Source organism: Bombina bombina, chromosome 11 (genome assembly GCF_027579735.1).
Source record: "Bombina bombina isolate aBomBom1 chromosome 11, aBomBom1.pri, whole genome shotgun sequence".
Classification (NCBI taxonomy): Eukaryota; Metazoa; Chordata; class Amphibia; order Anura; family Bombinatoridae; genus Bombina; species Bombina bombina.
In genome coordinates, this window is record NC_069509.1 from 201,558,971 (window position 1) to 201,586,081 (window position 27,111).

The 27,111-nt window shown below is 41.0% G+C and overlaps 1 protein-coding gene across 1 annotated transcript in view; it reads left to right on the plus strand.

Annotated features, from left to right (window-relative positions):
• FAM234A (family with sequence similarity 234 member A) overlaps positions 1-27,111 on the plus strand; it is a 315,359-nt gene that overhangs the window by 159,784 nt on the left and 128,464 nt on the right. The window contains exon 6 of the mRNA XM_053694290.1: positions 18,347-18,473. Coding sequence (XP_053550265.1) covers positions 18,347-18,473 — 127 coding nt within the window. The remainder of the gene's footprint in view (positions 1-18,346; positions 18,474-27,111) is intronic.

Here is a 27,111-nt window from a genome sequence, read left to right on the forward strand (position 1 = left end):
ATGTTTGTTGGCAAACGATTTTATGTTTGGGGGACTTTTAACGTTTTTTTCTTTTGTGTGAAGCAAACGTTTTTATTTTTATGGCAATGGAGGGTGCACATGGCTTATTTTAGACCTGGGTATATTGAAACCCACATGGCTAGGTTTTAGACCGCTTTGTAGCAGTTTCTTTGCAAGGCTGTGAGATATCGATGTAGATGGGCGGGGCCTATTTTCGCGCCTCAGTTGCGCAGTTGAATTCCCCATGCAAGCAGCAAGCTCCAGCTTCGGTGGGCCTCAAAGGAAGGATTGGGCCTAATCGAAGTGTTAAACTGGTTTTACAGACCCCTGAGGGCAGGTAGGCGCCACAGCAGGGTTTTTTTTGGTTAATCATAACTTTTTTTGAATAAAGTTTTTGTCATTAAGGGTTAAGTATTCCTTTCCTTGTGGTGCAATCTTAGCTGGCAAGATAAGGCACATATATACTAAAATTGGGGTAATTTTATCATTTTAAAGCAGTTTTGGAAAATTTGTATGCTTTTTTTTCTCTTAAAGGCGCAATACCGTTTTTCAGATTATTTTTTTTCACTAAATAAAGTGTTTTCAAGCCTGTTTGTGGTCATTACTAGCCTGTGTTAACATGTCTGACATTGAGGAAAGTCAATGTTCCATGTGTTTAGAAGCCATTGTGGAACCCCCACTTCAAATGTGTCCCTCATGTACTGAAAGGGCCTTACATTGCAAAGAACATATTTTAGCTGATAAAAGTATGTCTCAGGATAATTCTCAGTCAGAAGAGAATCAGGTTATGCCATCTGCTTCTCCCCAAATGTCGCCACCTTTAACGCTCGCCCAAGCGACGCCAAGTACTTCTAGTGGGTCTAATTCTTTCACCCTGCAAGATATGGCTGCAGTTATGTCTACTACCCTTACAGAGGTATTATCTAAACTGCCAGGTTTACAGGGTAAATGCAGCAGGTCAGGTATTAGAGTAAATGCTGAGCCCTCTGACGCGTTATTGGTCATCTCCGATGTACCCTCACAGTGTTCTGATTTGGGGGTGGGGGAATTGTTGGCTGAGGGAGAGCTTTCTGATTCAGGAAAGATGTTCCCTCAAACAGACTCGGATGTGATGGCCTTTAAGTTTAAGCTTGAACACCTCCGCTTGTTACTCAGGGAGGTCTTAGCGACTCTGGATGATTGTGACCCTATTGTCATCCCACCAGAGAAACTGTGTAAAATGGATAAATATCTAGAGGTCTCTACTTACACTGTTTTTCCGGTCCCTAGAAGAATTTCGGTCATTGTTACTAAGGAATGGGATAGACCAGGCATTCCGTTCTCTCCCCCTCCTACTTTTAAGAAAATGTTTCCCATATCTGAAACCATTTGGGATTCGTGGCAGACGGTCCCTAAGGTGGAGGGAGCTATTTCTACCCTGGCTAAGCGTACAACTATACCTATTGAGGACAGTTGTGCTTTCAAAGATCCTATGGATAAAAAATTAGAGGGGCTTCTAAAGAAATTGTTTATTCATCAGGTTTTTTTTCTACAACCTATAGCGTGCATTGTTCCAGTAACTACTGCAGCAGCTTTTTGGTTTGAGGCTCTAGAGGAGTCTCTTAAGGTTGAGACCCCATTAGATGATATTTTGGATAGAATTAAGGCTCTCAAGCTAGCTAATTCTTTTATTACAGATGCTGCTTTCCAAATGGCTAAATTAGCAGCAAAGATTGCAGGCTTTGCCATTTTAGCGCGTAGAGCATTATGGCTTAAGTCTTGTTCTGCTGATGTGTCATCTAAATCCAAGCTTTTAGCTATTCCCTTTAACGGTAAGACCCTATTTGGGCCTGAACTAAAGGAGAACATTTCTGACATTACTGGAGGTAAAGGTCATGCCCTTCCTCAGGACAAGACGGTTAAAATGAGGACCAAACAGAATAATTTTCGTTCCTTTCGAAACTTTAAAGGCGGTCCCTCTACTTCCACCTCCAAGCAGGAGGGGAACTTTGCTCAATCCAAGTCAGTCTGGAAACCTAACCAGACCTGGAATAAAGGTAAACAGGCCAAGAAGCACGCTGCTGCTACCAAGACAGCATGAAGGGGCAGCCCCCGATCCGGGACAGGATCTAGTAGGGGGCAGACTTTCTCTCTTCGCTCAGGCTTGGGCAAGAGACGTTCAGGATTCCTGGGCATTAGAAATTGTGACCCAGGGGTATCGTGTAGAATTCAAGGATTCTCTCCCAAGAGGGAGATTTCATCTTTCACGTTTGTCTGTAGACCAGACAAAAAGAGAGGCGTTCTTAAGCTGTGTAGAAGACCTATATACCATGGGTGTAATCTGCCCAGTTCCAAAATTAGAACAAGGGCAGGGGTTTTACTCCAATCTCTTTGTGGTTCCCAAAAAAGAGGGAACCTTCAGACCGATTTTAGATCTCAAAATTCTAAACAAATTTCTCAGAATCCCATCGTTAAAGATGGAGACCATACAAACAATTTTACCAATGATCCAGGAGGGTCAATATATGACCACCATGGATTTGAAGGATGCGTATCTTCACATTCCTATCCACAAAGATCATCACCAGTTCCTCAGGTTCGCCTTCCTGGACAAACATTTCCAGTTTGTGGCCCTTCCTTTTGGATTGGCCACAGCTCCCAGAATCTTCACAAAGGTGCTAGGGTCCCTTCTGGCGGTTCTAAGGCCGCGGGGCATAGCAGTGGCGCCCTATCTGGACGATATTTTGATTCAGGCGTCAACTTACCATCTAGCCAAATCTCACACGGACATTGTGTTGGCTTTTCTAAGAACTCATGGATGGAAGGTGAATATAAAAAAGAGTTCACTAGTTCCTCTGACAAGAGTTCCATTCCTAGGAACTCTGATAGACTCGGTAGACATGAAAATTTTTCTGACGGAGGTCAGAAAATCAAAGATCTTAACTACTTGCCGAGCACTTCATTCCATTCCTCGGCCATCAATGGCGCAGTGTATGGAGGTCATTGGGTTAATGGTAGCGGCAATGGACATAGTTCCGTTTGCTCGCTTACATCTCAGACCACTGCAGCTGTGCATGCTCAGACAGTGGAATGGGGATTATGCGGATTTATCTCTGCGGATAAATCTGGATCTAGAGACCAGAGACTCTCTTCATTGGCGATTGTCACAGGATTATCTGTCCCAGGGAATGTGCTTCCGCAGGCCAGCATGGGTCATAGTGACGACGGACGCCAGCCTCTTGAGCTGGGGTGCAGTATGGAATTCCCTGAAGGCTCAGGGTGTGTGGACTCAGGAGGAGTCCCTACTACCAATAAATATTCTGGAACGGAGAGCGATATTCAATGCGCTTCAAGCGTGGCCTTAGCTGGCTTCGGCCAAATTTATAAGATTCCAGTCGGATAATATCACGACTGTAGCATATATCAATCATTAAGGGGGAACAAAGAGTTCTCTAGCGATGAAAGAGGTTTCCAAAATAATTCGATGGGCAGAGACTCACTCTTGCCATCTATCAGCAATATATATCCCAGGAGTGGCGAACTGGGAAGCAAATTTTCTAAGTCGTCAGACTTTTCATCCGGGGGAGTGGGAGCTCCATCCAGAGGTGTTTGCAAAATTGATTCATCAATGGGGCACACCGGAATTGGATCTGATGGCATCTCGTCAGAATGCCAAACTTCCTTGTTACGGGTCCAGATCAAGGGATCCTCAAGCAGTACTGATAGATGCTCTAGCAGTACCTTGGTCGTTCAACCTGGCTTATGTGTTTCCTCCTTTTCCTCTCCTACCTCGTCTGATTGCCAGAATCAAACAGGAGAGGGCTTTGGTAATCTTGATAGCGCCTGCGTGGCCACGCAGGACTTGGTATGCAGATCTGGTGGAAATGTCATCTCTGCCACCATGGAAACTGCTACTGAGACAGGACCTTCTCATTCAGGTTCCAACATCCAAATCTAATTTCTCTGCAACTGACTGCCTGGAGATTGAACAATTGATTTTATCTAAGCAGGGATTCTCTGAGCCGGTCATTGATACCTTGATTCAGGCTTGAAAGCCTGTCGCTAGGAAATTTTACCATAAGATATGGCGTAAATATCTTTATTGTTGCGAATCTAAAGGCTACTCATGGAGTAAGATCAGGATTCCTAGGATATTGTCCTTTCTCCAAGAAGGATTGGAGAAGGGGTTATCAGCTAGTTCCTTAAAGGGACCGATTTCTGCTTTGTCAATCTTACTACACAAGCGTCTGGCAGATGTCCCAGACGTTCAGTCATTTTGTCAGGCTTTGGTTAGAATTAAGCCTGTGTTTAAACCTGTTGCTCCGCCATGGAGTTTGAATTTAGTTCTTAATGTTCTTAATGTTCTTCAAGGTGTTCCGTTTGAACCCATGCATTCCATAGATATTAAACTTCTATCTTGGAAAGTTCTGTTTTTAGTTGCTCGAAGAGTTTCTGAGCTATCTGCGTTACAATGCGACTCGCCTTATCTTATATTCCATTCTGATAAGGTGGTTTTGCGCACTAAACCTGGATTCCTTCCTAAGGTTGTTTCAAATAAGAATATTAATCATGAAATTGTTGTTCCTTCTCTGTGTCCTAATCCTTCTTCTAAGAAGGAGCGTCTGTTACATAACTTGGATGTGGTTCGTGCCTTGAAGTTTTACTTACAAGCGACCAAGGATTTCCATCAAACATGTTCTCTATTTGTTGTCTATATTGGAAAGCGTAGGGGTCAAATAGCTACGGCTACCTCTCTTTCTTTTTGGCTGAAAAGCATCATCCGTTTGGCATACGAGACTGCTGGACAGCAGCCTCCTGAAAAAATTACAGCTCATTCTACTAGGGCTGTGGCTTCCTCATGGGCTTTTAAAAACAATGCTTCTGTTGAACAGATTTGTAAGGCGGTGACTTGGACTTCCCTTCATACCTTTTTCAAATTTTACAAATTTTATACTTTTGCTCCTTCTGAGGCTATCTTTGGGAGAAAAGTTATTCAAGCAGTGGTGCTTTCTGTTTAGGTATCTGTCTTGTCCCTCCCGTTCATCGGTGTCCTGTAGCTTTGGTATTGTATCTCACAAGTAAAGGATGAATCCGTGGACTCGTCGTATCTTGTAGAAGAAAAGGAAATTTATGCTTAACTGATAAATTGATTTCTTCTATGATACGACGAGTCCACGGCCCTCCCTGTCAATTTAAGACAGATTATATTATTTTTTGTTTAAAACTTCAGTCACCTCTGCACCTTTTAGTTTCTCCTTTTCCTTCCTGTACCTTTGGTCGAATGACTGGGGGGTGAAGTCAAGGGAGGAGCTATATAGACAGCTCTGCTGTGGTGCTCTTTGCCACTTCCTGTTAGCAGGAGGATAATATCCCACAAGTAAAGGATGAACCCGTGGACTCGTCGTATTGTAGAAGAAATCAATTTATCAGGTAAGCATAAATTTCCTTTTTTACCTGTGTTACCTGTGATTACCTTGTATCTAAGCCTCTGCAGACTGCCCCTTATCTCAGTTATATTAATATACTTTTTACCTCTGTGATTACCTTGTATCTAAGCCTCTGCAGACTGCCCCTTATCGCAGTTATATTAATATACTTTTTACCTCTGTGATTACCTTGTATCTAAGCCTCTGCAGACTGCCCCTTATCTCAGTTATATTAATATACTTTTTACCTCTGTGATTACCTTGTATCTAAGCCTCTGCAGACTGCCCCTTATCGCAGTTATATTAATATACTTTTTACCTCTGTGATTACCTTGTATCTAAGCCTCTGCAGACTGCCCCTTATCTCAGTTATATTAATATACTTTTTACCTCTGTGATTACCCTGTATCTAAGCCTTTGCACACTGTTCCTTATCTCATTTATATTAATATACTTTTTACCTCTGTGATTACCTTGTATCTAAGCCTCTGCAGACTGTCCCTTATCTCAGTTATATTAATATACTTTTTAACTCTGTGATTACCTTGTATCTAAGCCTCCACAGAATACCCCTTATCTCAGTTATATTAATACACTTTTTACCTCTGTGATTACCTTGTATCTAAGCCTCCACAGAATACCCCTTATCTCAGTTATATTAATACACTTTTTACCTCTGTGATTACCTTGTATCTAACCCTCTGCAGATTGACCCTTATCTCAGTTATATTAATATACTTTTTACCTCTGTGATTACCCTGTATCTATGCCTCTGCAGACTGCCCCTTATCTCAGTTATATTAATACACTTTTTACCTCTGTGATTACCCTGTATCTACGCCTCTGCAGACTGCCCCTTATCTCAGTTATATTCATATACTTTTTACCTCTGTGATTACCTTGTATCTAACCCTCTGCAGACTGCCCCTTATCTCAGTTATATTAATATACTTTTTACCTCTGTGATTACCCTGTATCTAAGCCTCTGCAGACTGCCCCTTATCTCAGTTATATTCATATACTTTTTACCTCTGTGATTACCTTGTATCTAACCCTCTGCAGACTGCTCCTTATCTCAGTTATATTAAGATACTTTTTACCTCTGTGATTACCTTGTATCTAACCCTCTGCAGACTGCTCCTTATCTCAGTTATATTCATATACTTTTTACCTCTGTGATTACCTTGTATCTAAGCCTCTGCAGACTGCTCCTTATCTCACTTATATTAATATACTTTTTACCTCTGTGATTACCTTGTATCTAAGCCTCTGCAGACTGCTCCTTATCTCAGTTATATTAATATACTTTTTACCTCTGTGATTACCTTGTATCTAAGCCTCTGCAGACTGCCCCTTATCTCAGTTATATTCATATACTTTTTACCTCTGTGATTACCTTGTATCTAACCCTCTGCAGACTGCCCCTTATCTCAGTTATATTCATATACTTTTTACCTCTGTGATTACCTTGTATCTAACCCTCTGCAGACTGCCCCTTATCTCAGTTATATTAATATACTTTTTACCTCTGTGATTACCTTGTATCTAAGCCTCTGCAGACTGCTCCTTATCTCAGTTATATTAATATACTTTTTACCTCTGTGATTACCTTGTATCTAAGCCTCTGCAGACTGCCCCTTATCTCAGTTATATTAATATACGTTTTACCTCTGTGATTACCCTGTATCTAAGCCTCTGCAGACTGCCCATTATCTCAGTTATATTAATATACTTTTTACGTCTGTGATTACACTGTATCTACGCCTCTGCAGACTGCCCTTATCTCAGTTATATTCATATACTTTTTACCTCTGTGATTACCCTGTATCTAAGCCTCTGCAGACTGCTCCTTATCTCAGTTATATTAATATACTTTTTACCTCTGTGATTACCTTGTATCTAAGCCTCTGCAGACTGCCCCTTATCTCAGTTATATTAATATACTTTTTACCTCTGTGATTACCTTGTATCTAAACCTCTGCAGACTGCCCCTTATCTCAGTTATATTAATATACTTTTTATGTCTGTGATTACCCTGTATCTACGCCTCTGCAGACTGCTCCTTATCTCAGTTATATTAATATACTTTTTACCTCTGTGATTACCTTGTATCTAAGCCTCTGCAGACTGCCCCTTATCTCAGTTATATTAATATATGTTTTACCTCTGTGATTACCTTGTATCTAAACCTCTGCAGACTGACCCTTATCTCAGTTATATTAATATACTTTTTATGTCTGTGATTACCCTGTATCTAAGCCTCTGCAGACTGCCCCTTATCTCAGTTATATTCATATACTTTTTACCTCTGTGATTACCTTGTATCTAACCCTCTGCAGACTGCCCCTTATCTCAGTTATAGTAATATACTTTTTACCTCTGTGATTACCTTGTATCTACGCCTCTGCAGACTGCTCCTTATCTCAGTTATATTAATATACTTTTTACCTCTGTGATTACCTTGTATCTAACCCTCTACAGACTGCCCCCTTATCTCAGTTATATTAATATACTTTTTACCTCTGTGATTACCTTGTATCTAAGCCTCCACAGAATACCCCTTATCTCAGTTATATTAATATACTTTTTACCTCTGTGATTACCCTGTATCTAAGCCTCTGCAGACTGCCCCTTATCTCATTTATATTTAATATACTTTTTACCTCTGTGATTACCTTGTATCTAAGCCTCTGCAGAATACCCCTTATCTCAGTTATATTAATACACTTTTTACCTCTGTGATTACCTTGTATCTAACCCTCTGCAGATTGACCCTTATCTAAGTTATATTAATATACTTTTTACCTCTGTGATTACCCTGCATCTATGCCTCTGCAGACTGCCCCTTATCTCAGTTATATTAATACACTTTTTACCTCTGTGATTACCCTGCATCTACGCCTCTGCAGACTGCCCCTTATCTCAGTTATATTCATATACTCTTTACCTCTGTGATTACCTTGTATCTAAGCCTCTGCAGACTGTCCCTTATCTCAGTTATATTAATATACTTTTTAACTCTGTGATTACCTTGTATCTAAGCCTCCACAGAATACCCCTTATCTCAGTTATATTAATACACTTTTTACCTCTGTGATTACCTTGTATCTAAGCCTCCACAGAATACCCCTTATCTCAGTTATATTAATATACTTTTTACCTCTGTGATTACCTTGTATCTAAGCCTCTGCAGACTGCCCCTTATCTCATTTATATTTAATATACTTTTTACCTCTGTGATTACCTTGTATCTAAGCCTCTGCAGAATACCCCTTATCTCAGTTATATTAATACACTTTTTACCTCTGTGATTACCTTGTATCTAACCCTCTGCAGATTGACCCTTATCTCAGTTATATTAATATACTTTTTACCTCTGTGATTACCCTGTATCTATGCCTCTGCAGACTGCCCCTTATCTCAGTTATATTAATACACTTTTTACCTCTGTGATTACCCTGTATCTACGCCTCTGCAGACTGCCCCTTATCTCAGTTATATTCATATACTTTTTACCTCTGTGATTACCTTGTATCTAAGCCTCTGCAGACTGCTCCTTATCTCATTTATATTAATATACTTTTTACCTCTGTGATTACCTTGTATCTAAGCCTCTGCAGACTGCCCCTTATCTCATTTATATTAATATACTTTTTTCCTCTGTGATTACCTTGTATCTAAGCCTCTGCAGACTGCCCCTTATCTCATTTATATTAATATACATTTTACCTCTGTGATTACCTTGTATCTAACCCTCTGCAGATTGCCCCTTATCTCAGTTATATTAATATACTTTTTACGTCTGTGATTACCCTGTATCTACACCTCTGCAGACTGCCCCTTATCTCAGTTATATTAATATACTTTTTACCTCTGTGATTACCCTGTATCTAACCCTCTGCAGACTGCCCCTTATCTCAGTTATATTAATATACTTTTTACGTCTGTGATTACCCTGTATCTACGTCTCTGCAGACTGCCCCTTATCTCAGTTATATTCATATACTTTTTACCTCTGTGATTACCTTGTATCTAACCCTCTGCAGACTGCTCCTTATCTCAGTTATATTAAGATACTTTTTACCTCTGTGATTACCTTGTATCTAACCCTCTGCAGACTGCTCCTTATCTCAGTTATATTAATATACTTTTTACCTCTGTGATTACCTTGTATCTAAGCCTCTGCAGACTGCTCCTTATCTCAGTTATATTAATATACTTTTTACCTCTGTGATTACCTTGTATCTAAGCCTCTGCAGACTGCCCCTTATCTCAGTTATATTCATATACTTTTTACCTCTGTGATTACCTTGTATCTAACCCTCTGCAGACTGCCCCTTATCTCAGTTATATTCATATACTTTTTACCTCTGTGATTACCTTGTATCTAACCCTCTGCAGACTGCCCCTTATCTCAGTTATATTAATATACTTTTTACCTCTGTGATTACCCTGTATCTAAGCCTCTGCAGACTGCCCCTTATCTCAGTTATATTCATATACTTTTTACCTCTGTGATTACCTTGTATCTAAGCCTCTGCAGACTGCTCCTTATCTCAGTTATATTAATATACTTTTTACCTCTGTGATTACCTTGTATCTAAGCCTCTGCAGACTGCCCCTTATCTCAGTTATATTAATATACTTTTTACCTCTGTGATTACCTTGTATCTAAACCTCTGCAGACTGCCCATTATCTCAGTTATATTAATATACTTTTTACGTCTGTGATTACACTGTATCTACGCCTCTGCAGACTGCCCCTTATCTCAGTTATATTCATATACTTTTTACCTCTGTGATTACCCTGTATCTAAGCCTCTGCAGACTGCTCCTTATCTCAGTTATATTAATATACTTTTTACCTCTGTGATTACCTTGTATCTAAGCCTCTGCAGACTGCCCCTTATCTCAGTTATATTAATATACTTTTTACCTCTGTGATTATCCTGTATCTAAGCCTCTGCAGACTGCCCCTTATCTCAGTTATATTAATATACTTTTTACCTCTGTGATTACCTTGTATCTAAACCTCTGCAGACTGCCCCTTATCTCAGTTATATTAATATACTTTTTACCTCTGTGATTACCTTGTATCTAAGCCTCTGCAGACTGCCCCTTATCTCAGTTATATTAATATACTTTTTACCTCTGTGATTACTTGTATCTAAGCCTCTGCAGACTGCCCCTTATCTCAGTTATATTATTATAATTTTTACGTCTGTGATTACCCTGTATCTACACCTCTGCAGACTACCCCTTATCTGTTATAATCATATACTTTTTACCTCTGTGATTACCCTGTATCTAAGCCTCTGCAGACTGCTCCTTATCTCATTTATATTCATATACTTTTTACCTCTGTGATTACCCTGTATCTACGCCTCTGCAGATTGCCCCTTATCTCAGTTATATTAATATACTTTTTACCTCTGTGATTACCCTGTATCTACGCCTCTGCAGACTGCCCCATATCTCAGTTATATTAATATACTTTTTACCTCTGTGATTACCTTGTATCTAACCCTCTGCAGACTGCCCCTTATCTCGGTTATATTCATATACTTTTTACCTCTGTGATTATCCTGTATCTAAGCCTCTGCAGACTGCTCCTTATCTCAGTTGTATTCATATACTTTTTACCTCTGTGATTACCTTGTATCTAACCCTCTGCAGACTGCCCCTTATCTCAGTTATATTAATATACTTTTTACCTCTGTGATTACCTTGTATCTAAGCCTCTGCAGACTGCCCTTACCTCAGTTATATTAATATACTTTTTACCTCTGTGATTACCTTGTATCTAAGCCTCTGCAGACTGCTCCTTATCTCAGTAATATTAATATACTTTTTACCTCTGTGATTACCTTGTATCTAACCCTCTGCAGACTGCCCCTTATCTCAGTTATATTAATATACTTTTTACCTCTGTGATTACCCTGTATCTAAGCTTCTTCTGTCAGCCCCCTGATCACATGACTTTAAATGTATGATCTATTGACTTTCATTTAGTACTGTGTTGTGCTAACTCTTAAAGGGACATTCCGGTCAAAATTTAAATGCACATAGAGCGCTACGGAATTTGGCGGCGCGATACAAATAAATGATGATAATAATGACATCTTTGAATACATATTTGCATTATAAATGTATTGGGAAAAAATGCTTCTAGTAAAAGTTATCACTGTTTTAGTGTTAACATTTTTCTGTGCATGTGAAGCATACATAGATTTTTTTTTTCTCAGTGCACCAGCATGTTAAATACTGCAGCTGCTCAGATAATAACTGGTGCTTGTATCATGTCAGCAATTAACAAACTAAGTCATTACCAGATGTACAAGCACTTTAGGCTCTCTGAGCAAGTGCTGTGTTTAAAATGCTGGTGCACGGAGCATACTTAAATACACTTCTGAAACAGCTATAACTTTTGTTAGAAGCATTTTTGCTAATAGATGTATGTTACTAAAATGCTTATATTCAAAACTGAAATGCTCCCATGGGGATTCCAATAAATAACTCCTGGCGCGTGAACACATTGCTATCTATATAGCACACATGAACTAGTAGTCTCCTGTTGTGATTAGCAGATAAAAAAGCATGTAATAAGAGGCTGTCTGTAGTGACTTGGAAACAGGCAGAAATGTATAGGTTTAAATGTTATAAAGTATATTAATATAACAATGTTTGTGCAAAGCTAGGGAATAGATAATAAAGACGTTGTCTATACTTTTAAACAATAACAATTTTAGTGTAGACTGTCCCTTTAATATAATTAATTTGATGCCTTTGCTTTGTTCTGTGTCCTTCAGTGTCTAATTAGCTGCAGGGTGAGTTACAATTGTGATGTATCGTTCTCACCTGGGTGTACAATCTCAGCCAGTGTTTTAGTGTGTTCTGATGTGTTCTAGTGTGTTCTAGTGTGTTCTGGTGTGTTTTGGTGGGTTTTGGTGGGTTTTGGTGTGTACTGGTGGGTTTTGGTGGGTTCTAGTGTGTTTTAGTGTGTTTTGGTGTGTTCGTTCTGGTGTGTTCGTTCAGGTGTGTTCTGATGGGTTCAGATGTGTTCTGGTGTGTTCTGATGGGCTCTGATGGGTTCAGATGTGTTCTAGTGTGTTTTGGTGGGTTCTAGTGTGTTTTGGTGTGTTCGTTCTGGTGTGTTCGTTCTGGTGTGTTCGTTCTGGTGTGTTCGTTCTGGTGTGTTCGTTCTGGTGTGTTCATTCTGGTGTGTTCTAGTGTCTTTTAGTGTGTTTCAGGGGTGTTCTGATGTGTTTCAGGTGTGTTCTGATGGGTTCAGGTGTGTTCTGGTGTGTTCTGATATGTTCTGGTGTGTTCTGGTGTGTTCTGATGTGTTTCAGGTGTGTTTTGGTGTGTTTTAGTGTGTTCTGATGTGTTTCAGGTGTGTTTTGGTGTGTTTTAGTGTGTTCTGATGTGTTTCAGGTGTGTTTTGGTGTGTTTTAGTGTGTTCTGATGTGTTCTGATGTGTTTCAGGTGTGTTTTGGTGTGTTCTGATGTGTTTCAGGTGTGTTTTGGTGTGTTTTAGTGTGTTCTGATGTGTTTCAGGTGTGTTCTGGTGTGTTTTAGTGTGTTTTAGTGTGTTCTGATGTGTTTCAGGTGTGTTTTGGTGTGTTTTAGTGTGTTCTGATGTGTTTCAGGTGTGTTTTGGTGTGGTGTTTTGGTGTGTTTTAGTGTGTACTGATGTGTTTCAGGTGTGTTCTGATGTGTTTTTGGTGTGTTTTAGTGTGTTCTGATGTGTTTCAGGTGTGTTTTGGTGTGTTTTAGTGTGTTCTGGTGTGTTCTGATGTGTTTCAGGTGTGTTCTGATGTGTTTCAGGTGTGTTCTGGTGTGTTTCAGGTGTGTTCTGGTGTGTTTCAGGTGTGTTCTGATGTGTTTCAGGTGTGTTTTGGTGTGGTGTTTTGGTGTGGTGTTTTGGTGTGGTGTTTTGGTGTGGTGTTTTGGTGTGGTGTTTTGGTGTGGTGTTTTGGTGTGGTGTTTTGGTGTGGTGTTTTGGTGTGGTGTTTTGGTGTGTTTTAGTGTGTACTGATGTGTTTCAGGTGTGTTCTGATGTGTTTCAGGTGTGTTCTGATGTGTTTCAGGTGTGTTCTGATGTGTTTCAGGTGTGTTCTGATGGGTTCAGGTGTGTTCTGATGGGTTCAGGTGTGTTCTGGTGTGTTCTGATGTGTTCTGATGTGTTTCAGGTGTGTTTTGGTGTGTTTTAGTGTGTTCTGATGTGTTTTGGTGTGGTGTTTTGGTGTGGTGTTTTGGTGTGTTTTAGTGTGTACTGATGTGTTTCAGGTGTGTTCTGGTGTGTTTCAGGTGTGTTCTGGTGTGTTTCAGGTGTGTTCTGGTGTGTTTCAGGTGTGTTCTGGTGTGTTGTGGTGTGTTCTGATGTGTTTCAGGTGTGTTCTGATGTGTTTCAGGTGTGTTCTGATGTGTTTCAGGTGTGTTCTGATGTGTTTCAGGTGTGTTCTGATGTGTTTCAGGTGTGTTCTGATGGGTTCAGGTGTGTTCTGGTGTGTTCTGGTGTGTTCTGATGTGTTCTGATGTGTTTTAGTGTGTTCTGATGTGTTCTGATGTGTTTCAGGTGTGTTTTGGTGTGTTTTAGTGTGTACTGATGTGTTTCAGGTGTGTTCTGGTGTGTTTCAGGTGTGTTCTGGTGTGTTTCAGGTGTGTTCTGGTGTGTTTCAGGTGTGTTCTGGTGTGTTTCAGGTGTGTTTCAGGTGTGTTCTGATGTGTTTCAGGTGTGTTCTGATGTGTTTCAGGTGTGTTCTGATGTGTTTCAGGTGTGTTCTGATGTGTTTCAGGTGTGTTCTGATGGGTTCAGGTGTGTTCTGGTGGGTTCTGGTGTGTTCTGATGTGTTCTGATGTGTTCTGATGTGTTCTGATGTGTTTTAGTGTGTTCTGATGTGTTCTGATGTGTTTCAGGTGTGTTTTGGTGTGTTTTAGTGTGTTCTGATGTGTTTCAGGTGTGTTTTGGTGTGTTTTAGTGTGTTCTGATGTGTTTCAGGTGTGTTTTGGTGTGTTTTAGTGTGTTCTGATGTGTTCTGATGTGTTTCAGGTGTGTTTTGGTGTGTTTTAGTGTGTTCTGATGTGTTTCAGGTGTGTTTTGGTGTGTTTTAGTGTGTTCTGATGTGTTTTGGTGTGGTGTTTTGGTGTGGTGTTTTGGTGTGTTTTAGTGTGTACTGATGTGTTTCAGGTGTGTTCTGGTGTGTTTCAGGTGTGTTCTGGTGTGTTTCAGGTGTGTTCTGGTGTGTTGTGGTGTGTTCTGATGTGTTTCAGGTGTGTTCTGATGTGTTTCAGGTGTGTTCTGATGTGTTTCAGGTGTGTTCTGATGTGTTTCAGGTGTGTTCTGATGTGTTTCAGGTGTGTTCTGATGGGTTCAGGTGTGTTCTGGTGTGTTCTGGTGTGTTCTGGTGTGTTTTAGTGTGTTCTGATGTGTTCTGATGTGTTTCAGGTGTGTTTTGGTGTGTTTTAGTGTGTTCTGATGTGTTTCAGGTGTGTTTTGGTGTGTTTTAGTGTGTTCTGATGTGTTTCAGGTGTGTTTCAGGTGTGTTTTGGTGTGTTTTAGTGTGTTCTGATGTGTTCTGATGTGTTTCTGGTGTGTTTTAGTGTGTTCTGATGTGTTTCAGGTGTGTTTTGGTGTGTTTTAGTGTGTTCTGATGTGTTTCAGGTGTGTTCTGGTGTGTTTTAGTGTGTTCTGATGTGTTCTGATGTGTTTCAGGTGTGTTTTGGTGTGTTTTAGTGTGTTCTGATGTGTTTCAGGTGTGTTTTGGTGTGGTGTTTTGGTGTGGTGTTTTGGTGTGGTGTTTTGGTGTGGTGTTTTGGTGTGGTGTTTTGGTGTGGTGTTTTGGTGTGGTGTTTTAGTGTGTACTGATGTGTTTCAGGTGTGTTCTGATGTGTTTTTGGTGTGTTTTAGTGTGTTCTGATGTGTTTCAGGTGTGTTTTGGTGTGTTTTAGTGTGTTCTGATGTGTTTCAGGTGTGTTCTGGTGTGTTCTGGTGTGTTCTGATGTGTTTCAGGTGTGTTCTGGTGTGTTTCAGGTGTGTTCTGGTGTGTTCTGGTGTGTTTCAGGTGTGTTCTGATGTGTTTCAGGTGTGTTCTGATGTGTTTCAGGTGTGTTTTGGTGTGGTGTTTTGGTGTGGTGTTTTGGTGTGGTGTTTTGGTGTGGTGTTTTGGTGTGGTGTTTTGGTGTGGTGTTTTGGTGTGTTTTAGTGTGTACTGATGTGTTTCAGGTGTGTTCTGATGTGTTTCAGGTGTGTTCTGATGTGTTTCAGGTGTGTTCTGATGTGTTTCAGGTGTGTTCTGATGTGTTTCAGGTGTGTTCTGATGTGTTTCAGGTGTGTTCTGATGTGTTTCAGGTGTGTTCTGATGTGTTTCAGGTGTGTTCTGGTGTGTTTCAGGTGTGTTCTGATGTGTTTCAGGTGTGTTCTGGTGTGTTTCAGGTGTGTTCTGATGTGTTTCAGGTGTGTTTTGGTGTGGTGTTTTGGTGTGTTTTAGTGTGTACTGATGTGTTTCAGGTGTGTTCTGATGTGTTTCAGGTGTGTTCTGATGTGTTTCAGGTGTGTTCTGGTGTGTTTCAGATGTGTTATGATGTGTTTCAGGTGTGTTCTGGTGTGTTGTGGTGTGTTCTGATGTGTTCTGGTGTGTTTCAGGTGTGTTCTGGTGTGTTGTGGTGTGTTCTGATGTGTTTCAGGTGTGTTCTGATGTGTTTCAGGTGTGTTCTGATGTGTTTCAGGTGTGTTCTGGTGTGTTTCAGGTGTGTTGTGGTGTGTTCTGATGTGTTTCAGGTGTGTTCTGATGTGTTTCAGGTGTGTTCTGGTGTGTTTCAGGTGTGTTCTGGTGTGTTGTGGTGTGTTCTGATGTGTTTCAGGTGTGTTCTGGTGTGTTTCAGGTGTGTTCTGATGTGTTTTAGGTGTGTTCTGGTGTGTTTCAGGTGTGTTCTGATGTGTTTCAGGTGTGTTCTGATGTGTTTCAGGTGTGTTCTGGTGTGTTGTGGTGTGTTCTGGTGTGTTTCAGGTGTGTTCTGGTGTGTTTCAGGTGTGTTCTGGTGTGTTTCAGGTGTGTTCTGGTGTGTTTCAGGTGTGTTCTGATGTGTTTCAGGTGTGTTCTGGTGTGTTGTGGTGTGTTCTGATGTGTTTCAGGTGTGTTGTGGTGTGTTCTGATGTGTTTCAGGTGTGTTCTGATGTGTTTCAGGTGTGTTCTGATGTGTTTCAGGTGTGTTCTGATGTGTTTTGGTGTGGTGTTTTGGTGTGTTTTAGTGTGTACTGATGTGTTTCAGGTGTGTTCTGGTGTGTTTCAGGTGTGTTCTGATGTGTTTCAGGTGTGTTCTGATGTGTTTCAGGTGTATTCTGATGTGTTTCAGGTGTGTTCTGATGTGTTTCAGGTGTGTTCTGGTGTGTTGTGGTGTGTTCTGATGTGTTTCAGGTGTGTTGTGGTGTGTTTCAGGTGTGTTGTGGTGTGTTCTGATGTGTTTCAGGTGTGTTCTGATGTGTTTCAGGTGTGTTCTGATGTGTTTCTGGTGTGTTCTGGTGTGTTTCAGGTGTGGTGTGGTGTTTTTGTGTGGTGTTTTGGTGTGGTGTTTTGGTGTGTTTTAGTGTGTACTGATGTGTTTCAGGTGTGTTCTGGTGTGTTCTGGTGTGTTTCAGGTGTGTTCTGGTGTGTTTCAGGTGTGTTCTGGTGTGTTGTGGTGTGTTCTGATGTGTTTCAGGTGTGTTCTGATGTGTTTCAGGTGTGTTCTGGTGTGTTCTGGTATGTTGTGTTGTGGTGTGTTGTAGTGTGTTCTGATGTGTTGTAGTGTGTTCTGATGTGTTTCAGGTGTGTTCTGATGTGTTTCAGGTGTGTTCTGGTGTGCTCTGGTGTGTTCTGGTGTGCTCTGGTGTGTTCTGGTGTGTTGTGGTGTGTTCTGGTGTGTTGTGTTGTGGTGTGTGGTAGTGTGTTCTGATGTGTTGTAGTGTGTTCTGATGTGTTTCAGGTGTGTTCTGATGTGTTTCAGGTGTGTTCTGGTGTGCTCTGGTGTGTTCTGGTGTGTTGTGGTGTGTTCTGGTGTGGTGTGTTCTGATGTGTTTCAGGTGTGTTCTGGTGTGTTGTGGTGTGTTCTGGTGTGTTGTGGTGTGTTCTGGTGTGTTTCAGGTGTGTTCTGATGTGTTTCAGGTGTGTTCTGATGTGTTTCAGATGTGTTTTGATGTGTTTCAGGTGTGTTCTGGTGTGTTCTGGTGTGTTGTGGTGTGTTCTGGTGTGTTGTGGTGTGTTCTGGTGTGTTTCAGGTGTGTTCTGGTGTGTTTCAGGTGTGTTCTGGTGTGTTGTGGTGTGTTCTGATGTGTTTCAGGTGTGTTCTGGTGTGTTTCAGGTGTGTTCTGGTGTGTTGTGGTGTGTTCTGATGTGTTTCAGGTGTGTTCTGGTGTGTTTCAAGTGTGTTCTGATGTGTTTCAGGTGTGTTCTGATGTGTTTCAGGTGTGTTCTGGTGTGTTTCAGGTGTGTTCTGGTGTGTTTCAGGTGTGTTCTGGTGTGTTGTGTTGTGGTGTGTTGTAGTGTGTTCTGATGTGTTTCAGGTGTGTTCTGGTGTGTTTTGGTTTGTTTTAGTGTGTTCTGATGTGTTTCAGGTGTGTTTTGGTGTGTTTTTCTGGTGTGTTCTGATGTTTTCTGGTGTGTTTTGGTGTGGTGTTTTGGTGTGGTGTTTTGGTGTGTTTTAGTGTGTACTGATGTGTTTCAGGTGTGTTGTGGTGTGCTCTGGTGTGTTGTGGTGTGCTCTGGTGTGTTGTGGTGTGCTCTGGTGTGTTGTGGTGTGCTCTGGTGTGTTTCAGGTGTGTTCTGGTGTGTTTCAGGTGTGTTTTGGTGTGTTTGTTCTGGTGTGTTCTGGTGTGTCAGCAGCGACTCTACTAATGAGACAGTGTATAAATAGCACATGGAGAGGATTATAAGCGCAGCTAATCGTTCTGTTTCTCTTCTTAGCTGCAGGGTGTCTTGTTGTCTGGCAGTACCGGCAAGCTGATTGGGACGAAGCAGAGCATTGGGAGGAAAGCGCGTCACTACCTGCACACAACATGGCACCGGGCGCTATACGTTCTCTTTTACACAGGTACGTAGGGAAAGTGTCACATGTGTTACAGTCTGGGACTTGCTTCATCGCTCCCTATGTATCCATCATTTAGAGGTTTCTTGTTTCATGTGAAGGGACCTGGTTTTATTTCACAGTGGGTGAGAAGCTTCTCTGCTTAAAGGGACAGGAAACCCAAAACTTTTCTTTCATGATTTAGGTAAAACAATTTTAAACAACTTTCCAGTTTACTTCTATTATCAGATTTGCTTCATTCTCTTGGTATCATTTGTTGAAGGAGCAGCAATGCACTACTGGTTGCTAACTGAACACATGGGTGAGCCAATGACAATCAGTATATATGCAGCCACCAATAAGCAGCTAGAACCTAGGTTCTTTGCTGCTCCTGAGATCTCCTAGATAAACCTTTCAGCAAATGATAACAAGAGAAGGAAGCAAATTAAATAATATAAGTAAATTGCAAAGTTGTTTAAAATGATATTCTCTGTCTGAATCATGAATGTCTAATTATAACTTTACTGTCCCTTTAATGAGAAATAGTGACCCCGGGTATGATGTGAGTTATTCCCAGAGGGCACAATACGGGCACATCGGCAGTCTGTTAGGGTCATTGATGGTTTGAACTGTGTGGGTTTGTGCACTATTTATAATCACTGGTAACAAACCGTAATTAAATCTTCTGTATTATATCGAAAACCTGTTTGTTATGAAGGTGACTAACAAGTACAACGAATACTTTACTGAAAAAGCACAAGAAGTCAGTTTAACATGATATAGTGCTTTGAAAAATAGTCTAAGAAATTCATACATACAACATTCACTCAAATTACTTTATTGAAATTATATAACAAACAAGCGCAAAACATACATGCTGACTTAAAAATACTTAAACTCCTAGGTTGACCATAATATTGCTGCTTGAAAACATATAACGTTATGTGAATGGTATGCTTTCCGCTATAGGGAGTTATCCTTAGCCTATAAATAGTTTTTAGATCAAATCAACTATCTGAGGCTAAGCTCCTTCTATTCTGGGAGCTATATTTATCTTTATACTGGCTATTATTATTTCAAGACCGCGTTATTAAACCATGGAGTAAGCTAGGTTAAAAATGAGGAGACAGTGCTCCTGGTATGTACGCCCCGACGCGCGTTTCACATCACACTTCTTTGGAGGAGGACGTTTCGGCTTTGTTTGTTACTATTTATTTGTTTGGAAGTCCCTCCTTCTCTTTATGATAGGCTGTTTCCAGGGCGAGTGGTATGTATCTATAAGTCGTTCTGTATGTCTGTTGATCTCAGGTTGTTACTATTTACCATGTTTATGCATCAGAGTACATCTGACCAATCGTGGTTCAGATGAAGTTTCCTAATTGAATTTGATTGGCTGTTCATGTTGACAATTATATACAATGTCTTGCTGCATTATCCGTGATTTTATACAATATGTAGTTAGTATTTTAGTTGTATCATATATGTAACCTTATTGTATCATTTCCTAATAGATGGTTGATTGTTATGTTAATCTTATTTTTATAACGGATCTGTTAATGCATTGCAAAACATCTGTGGTTTGACTTTATTACGGTTATATTGGTCATTGTACATGATCATATTTTGAATAGAACTATTTTACAAGTCATTTTTTCTCTATGTAATATTTTTTCATTAATGTTTGGATTTATTTTCTTGTGTGTATATGAACTCTATATTTTAGTTCTTATTAGCTAAAAATGGCACTATATAAATATAATAGGCTGATTTAGGATTCTTTTAACCTCTTTATATCCTTACTATTATGTTATTTTAGAGTTTTAACAAACAGAACAATTATGAGTGTTTATGATACGAGAAAGTGTTTCCCTTCCTATACTGACAGTTTATATACTTAAGTCCAGGCTATTAACAAACTATATAAACACAGCCAGCAGAAGAAATTACACTCCCAGTGGCGGTTAGAAGAGATAAGTTATAAAATGTAAATTTTTAGTTGTTTTCTCTATGTATTGGGCTTTGGTTTACAGACAGAGATAATATAAAGAAGCATGTGTGTATACAGGAAGTGATCAAACAAAGAGATCAGATTTGCTTGCAAGCTTAACCCATTTTAATAGGTTGTGGTTTCAAAGAACAAAACCAGCTTTCTTCCAATGGCATGGAGAGTCCATGAATCTATTCTAATTACTAGTGGGAATTCAACTCCTGGCCACCAGGAGGAGTAAAGAACACCCCAGCAAAGCGCTAAGTATCCCTCCCACTTCCCACAATCCCCCAGTCATTCTTTGCCTTCGTATATCCAGGAGGTGTGCGAAGATGGTGCTCTGAAGAGAATTAAGTTTGTAGCCTTTAATGGGTAGTTTCCCTGCAAGCAAGGATTGGGGTAATGCTGTGTCTGTGTAATCCTCTTCAGTAAGAGTTGTGGTGGTTATTAGCGGTTGGAGGTCAGCAGGTTAGTCCTTGCTTCTCCTCGAACAATGTATGCTTGTAATGCTCGTGGGATATTTCACTATCAGACCAAACTTGGTGAATACTCTTCTTATCCTGGCGTCAAGTGGAAGGATAAGGAAATATCCCAGAACAAGGTGAGTTTAAGAAATGAGGTAAGCAGTCCTCACGGTAGACTGGGTAGTCCTTCACGGCAATAAGATTAAGGCAGAGAATGGTCAGAGACAGGCAGAGTTCGGCAACAGAAAGGCAATCCAGCAGTTTAGCAATTCAGGGGTAAACCAGTAGAATGGTCCGGCAAGCAGAGTTCAATAACAGTAAGGTAATCCAGCAATTCAAGGGTTAAGTAGCAGAGTGGTCAGACAAGCAGAGTTCAGTAACAGTAAGGTAATCCAGCAATTCAAGGGTTAAGTAGCAGAGTTGTCAGACAAGCAGAGTTCAGTAACAGTAAGGTAATCCAGAAGTTCAAGGGTTAAGTAGCAGAGTGGTCAGACAAGCAGAGTTCAGTAACAGTAAGGTAATCCAGCAATTCAAGGGTTAAGCAGCAGAGTGGTCAGACAAGCAGAGTTCAGTAACAGTAAGGTAATCCAGCAATTCAAGGGTTAAGCAGCAGAGTGGTCAGGCAAGCAGAGTTCGGTAACAGTAAGGTAATCCAGCAATTCAAGGGTTAAGCAGCAGAGTGGTCAGACAAGCAGAGTTCAGTAACAGTAAGGTAATCCAGCAATTCAAGGGTTAAGCAGCAGAGTGGTCAGACAAGCAGAGTTCAGTAACAGTAAGGTAATCCAGCAATTCAAGGGTTAAGCAGCAGAGTGGTCAGACAAGCAGAGTTCAGTAACAGTAAGGTAATCCAGCAATTCAAGGGTTAAGCAGCAGAGTGGTCAGACAAGCAGAGTTCAGTAACAGTAAGGTAATCCAGCAATTCAAGGGTTAAGCAGCAGAGTGGTCAGACAAGCAGAGTTCAGTAACAGTAAGGTAATCCAGCAATTCAAGGGTTAAGCAGCAGAGTGGTCAGACAAGCAGAGTTCGGTAACAGTAAGGTAATCCAGCAATTCAAGGGTTAAGCAGCAGAGTGGTCAGACAAGCAGAGTTCAGTAACAGTAAGGTAATCCAGCAATTCAAGGGTTAAGCAGCAGAGTGGTCAGACAAGCAGAGTTCAGTAACAGTAAGGTAATCCAGCAATTCAAGGGTTAAGCAGCAGAGTGGTCAGACAAGCAGAGTTCAGTAACAGTAAGGTAATCCAGCAATTCAAGGGTTAAGCAGCAGAGTGGTCAGACAAGCAGAGTTCAGTAACAGTAAGGTAATCCAGCAATTCAAGGGTTAAGTAGCAGAGTGGTCAGGCAAGCAGAGTTCGGTAACAGTAAGGTAATCCAGCAATTCAAGGGTTAAGCAGCAGAGTGGTCAGACAAGCAGAGTTCAGTAACAGTAAGGTAATCCAGCAATTCAAGGGTTAAGCAGCAGAGTGGTCAGGCAAGCAGAGTTCGGTAACAGTAAGGTAATCCAGCAATTCAAGGGTTAAGCAGCAGAGTGGTCAGGCAAGCAGAGTTCAGTAACAGTAAGGTAATCCAGCAATTCAAGGGTTAAGCAGCAGAGTGGTCAGACAATGTATGCTTGTAATGCTCGTGGGATATTTCACTATCAGACCAAACTTGGTGAATACTCTTCTTATCCTGGCGTCAAGTGGAAGGATAAGGAAATATCCCAGAACAAGGTGAGTTTAAGAAATGAGGTAAGCAGTCCTCACGGTAGACTGGGTAGTCCTTCACGGCAATAAGATTAAGGCAGAGAATGGTCAGAGACAGGCAGAGTTCGGCAACAGAAAGGCAATCCAGCAGTTTAGCAATTCAGGGGTAAACCAGTAGAATGGTCCGGCAAGCAGAGTTCAATAACAGTAAGGTAATCCAGCAATTCAAGGGTTAAGTAGCAGAGTGGTCAGACAAGCAGAGTTCAGTAACAGTAAGGTAATCCAGCAATTCAAGGGTTAAGTAGCAGAGTTGTCAGACAAGCAGAGTTCAGTAACAGTAAGGTAATCCAGAAGTTCAAGGGTTAAGTAGCAGAGTGGTCAGACAAGCAGAGTTCAGTAACAGTAAGGTAATCCAGCAATTCAAGGGTTAAGCAGCAGAGTGGTCAGACAAGCAGAGTTCAGTAACAGTAAGGTAATCCAGCAATTCAAGGGTTAAGCAGCAGAGTGGTCAGGCAAGCAGAGTTCGGTAACAGTAAGGTAATCCAGCAATTCAAGGGTTAAGCAGCAGAGTGGTCAGACAAGCAGAGTTCAGTAACAGTAAGGTAATCCAGCAATTCAAGGGTTAAGCAGCAGAGTGGTCAGACAAGCAGAGTTCAGTAACAGTAAGGTAATCCAGCAATTCAAGGGTTAAGCAGCAGAGTGGTCAGACAAGCAGAGTTCAGTAACAGTAAGGTAATCCAGCAATTCAAGGGTTAAGCAGCAGAGTGGTCAGACAAGCAGAGTTCGGTAACAGTAAGGTAATCCAGCAATTCAAGGGTTAAGCAGCAGAGTGGTCAGACAAGCAGAGTTCAGTAACAGTAAGGTAATCCAGCAATTCAAGGGTTAAGCAGCAGAGTGGTCAGACAAGCAGAGTTCAGTAACAGTAAGGTAATCCAGCAATTCAAGGGTTAAGCAGCAGAGTGGTCAGACAAGCAGAGTTCAGTAACAGTAAGGTAATCCAGCAATTCAAGGGTTAAGCAGCAGAGTGGTCAGACAAGCAGAGTTCAGTAACAGTAAGGTAATCCAGCAATTCAAGGGTTAAGTAGCAGAGTGGTCAGGCAAGCAGAGTTCGGTAACAGTAAGGTAATCCAGCAATTCAAGGGTTAAGCAGCAGAGTGGTCAGACAAGCAGAGTTCAGTAACAGTAAGGTAATCCAGCAATTCAAGGGTTAAGCAGCAGAGTGGTCAGGCAAGCAGAGTTCGGTAACAGTAAGGTAATCCAGCAATTCAAGGGTTAAGCAGCAGAGTGGTCAGGCAAGCAGAGTTCAGTAACAGTAAGGTAATCCAGCAATTCAAGGGTTAAGCAGCAGAGTGGTCAGGCAAGCAGAGTTCAGTAACAGTAAGGTAATCCAGCAATTCAAGGGTTAAGCAGCAGAGTGGTCAGGCAAGCAGAGTTCGGTAACAGTAAGGTAATCCAGCAATTCAAGGGTTAAGCAGCAGAGTGGTCAGACAAGCAGAGTTCAGTAACAGTAAGGTAATCCAGCAATTCAAGGGTTAAGCAGCAGAGTGGTCAGACAAGCAGAGTTCGGTAACAGTAAGGTAATCCAGCAATTCAAGGGTTAAGCAGCAGAGTGGTCAGACAAGCAGAGTTCAGTAACAGTAAGGTAATCCAGCAATTCAAGGGTTAAGCAGCAGAGTGGTCAGACAAGCAGAGTTCAGTAACAGTAAGGTAATCCAGCAATTCAAGGGTTAAGCAGCAGAGTGGTCAGACAAGCAGAGTTCAGTAACAGTAAGGTAATCCAGCAATTCAAGGGTTAAGCAGCAGAGTGGTCAGACAAGCAGAGTTCGGTAACAATAAGGTAATCCAGCAATTCAAGGGTTAAGCAGCAGAGTGGTCAGACAAGCAGAGTTCAGTAACAGTAAGGTAATCCAGCAATTCAAGGGTTAAGCAGCAGAGTGGTCAGACAAGCAGAGTTCAGTAACAGTAAGGTAATCCAGCAATTCAAGGGTTAAGCAGCAGAGTGGTCAGACAAGCAGAGTTCAGTAACAGTAAGGTAATCCAGCAATTCAAGGGTTAAGCAGCAGAGTGGTCAGACAAGCAGAGTTCGGTAACAATAAGGTAATCCAGCAATTCAAGGGTTAAGCAGCAGAGTGGTCAGACAAGCAGAGTTCAGTAACAGTAAGGTAATCCAGCAATTCAAGGGTTAAGCAGCAGAGTGGTCAGACAAGCAGAGTTCAGTAACAGTAAGGTAATCCAGCAATTCAAGGGTTAAGCAGCAGAGTGGTCAGACAAGCAGAGTTCAGTAACAGTAAGGTAATCCAGCAATTCAAGGGTTAAGCAGCAGAGTGGTCAGACAAGCAGAGTTCAGTAACAGTAAGGTAATCCAGCAATTCAAGGGTTAAGCAGCAGAGTGGTCAGACAAGCAGAGTTCAGTAACAGTAAGGTAATCCAGCAATTCAAGGGTTAAGCAGCAGAGTGGTCAGACAAGCAGAGTTCGGTAACAATAAGGCAATCAAATTAACAGCAGTTCAGAATAATAGCACCCAGGGAAGCACAAGACTAACCTATACTTGGGCACTGAAGGTAAGTAACGCAGGTACTTACATAGGTCATGATTAGCGCCAAGAGGACCGGCATCAGAGGGGGAATAGCGTGCAGCAATGACGTCATCGCCGCGCACCCACAGGAACCGTCGCGTCCATGGCAACGGCCATAGCAACAGGACAGAGTGGCGAGAGGAGCCGAGAAACGGCGTGACAATAATAACCCCTATGGAAAACCAGGGTTGGTTACTCTATTTCCTTTCTATTCAGGTCCCTGTCGGATGAAGCTGTGACTGCTCCACAGCAGAAGACCCGGGAGGGTGAGTCCTTTTTTATATATTTTATAAAGACTAGAAAATATCACGGAGGAAGGACTGGGATGTTAATCAGGGACCTAGTGGCACATGCTACCCTCATATATACTCACTGATGTACCAGCTATATACACTGACAGGCACTAGTATATATATACTGATGTACCAGCTATATACACTGACAGGCACTAGTATATATATACTGATGTACCAGCTATATACACTGACAGGCACTAGTATACTGATGTACCAGCTATATACACTGACACGCACTAGTATACTGATGTACCAGCTATATACACTGACACGCACTAGTATACTGATGTACCAGCTATATACACTGACAGGCACTAGTATATATATACTGATGTACCAGCTATATACACTGACAGGCACTAGTATACTGATGTACCAGGTATATACACTGACAGGCACTAGTATATATATACTGATGTACCAGCTATATACACTGACAGGCACTAGTATATATATATACTCACTGATGTACCAGCTATATACACTGACAGGCACTAGTATATATACACACTGATGTACCAGCTATATGCACTGACAGGCACTAGTATATATATATACTCACTGATGTACCAGCTATATACACTGACAGGCACTAGTATATATACACACTGATGTACCAGCTATATACACTGACAGGCACTAGTATATATATACTGATGTACCAGCTATATACACTGACAGGCACTAGTATATATATACTGATGTACCAGCTATATACACTGACAGGCACTAGTATATATATACTGATGTACCAGCTATATACACTGACAGGCACTAGTATATATACACACTGATGTACCAGCTATATACACTGACAGGCACTAGTATATATACACACTGATGTACCAGCTATATACACTGACAGGCACTAGTATATATACACACTGATGTACCAGCTATATGCACTGACAGGCACTAGTATATATACACACTGATGTACCAGCTATATACACTGACAGGCACTAGTATATATACACACTGATGTACCAGCTATATACACTGACAGGCACTAGTGTATATATACTGATGTACCAGCTATATACACTGACAGGCACTAGTATATATATACACTGATGTACCAGCTATATACACTGACAGGCACTAGTATATATATATATACTGATGTACCAGCTATATACACTGACAGGCACTAGTATATATACACTGATGTACCAGCTATATACACTGACAGGCACTAGTATACTGATGTACCAGCTATATACACTGACAGGCACTAGTATATATATACTGATGTACCAGCTATATACACTGACAGGCACTAGTATATATATACACACTGATGTACCAGCTATATACACTGACAGGCACTAGTATATATATACTGATGTACCACCTATATACACTGACAGGCACTAGTATATATATACTGATGTACCAGCTATATGCACTGACAGGCACTAGTATATATACACTGATGTACCAGCTATATACACTGACAGGCACTAGTATATATATACTGATGTACCAGCTATATACACTGACAGGCACTAGTATATATATACTGATGTACCAGCTATATACACTGACAGGCACTAGTATATATATACTGATGTACCAGCTATATACACTGACAGGCACTAGTATATAAATATACACTTATGTACCAGCTATATACACTGACAAGCACTAGTATATATATA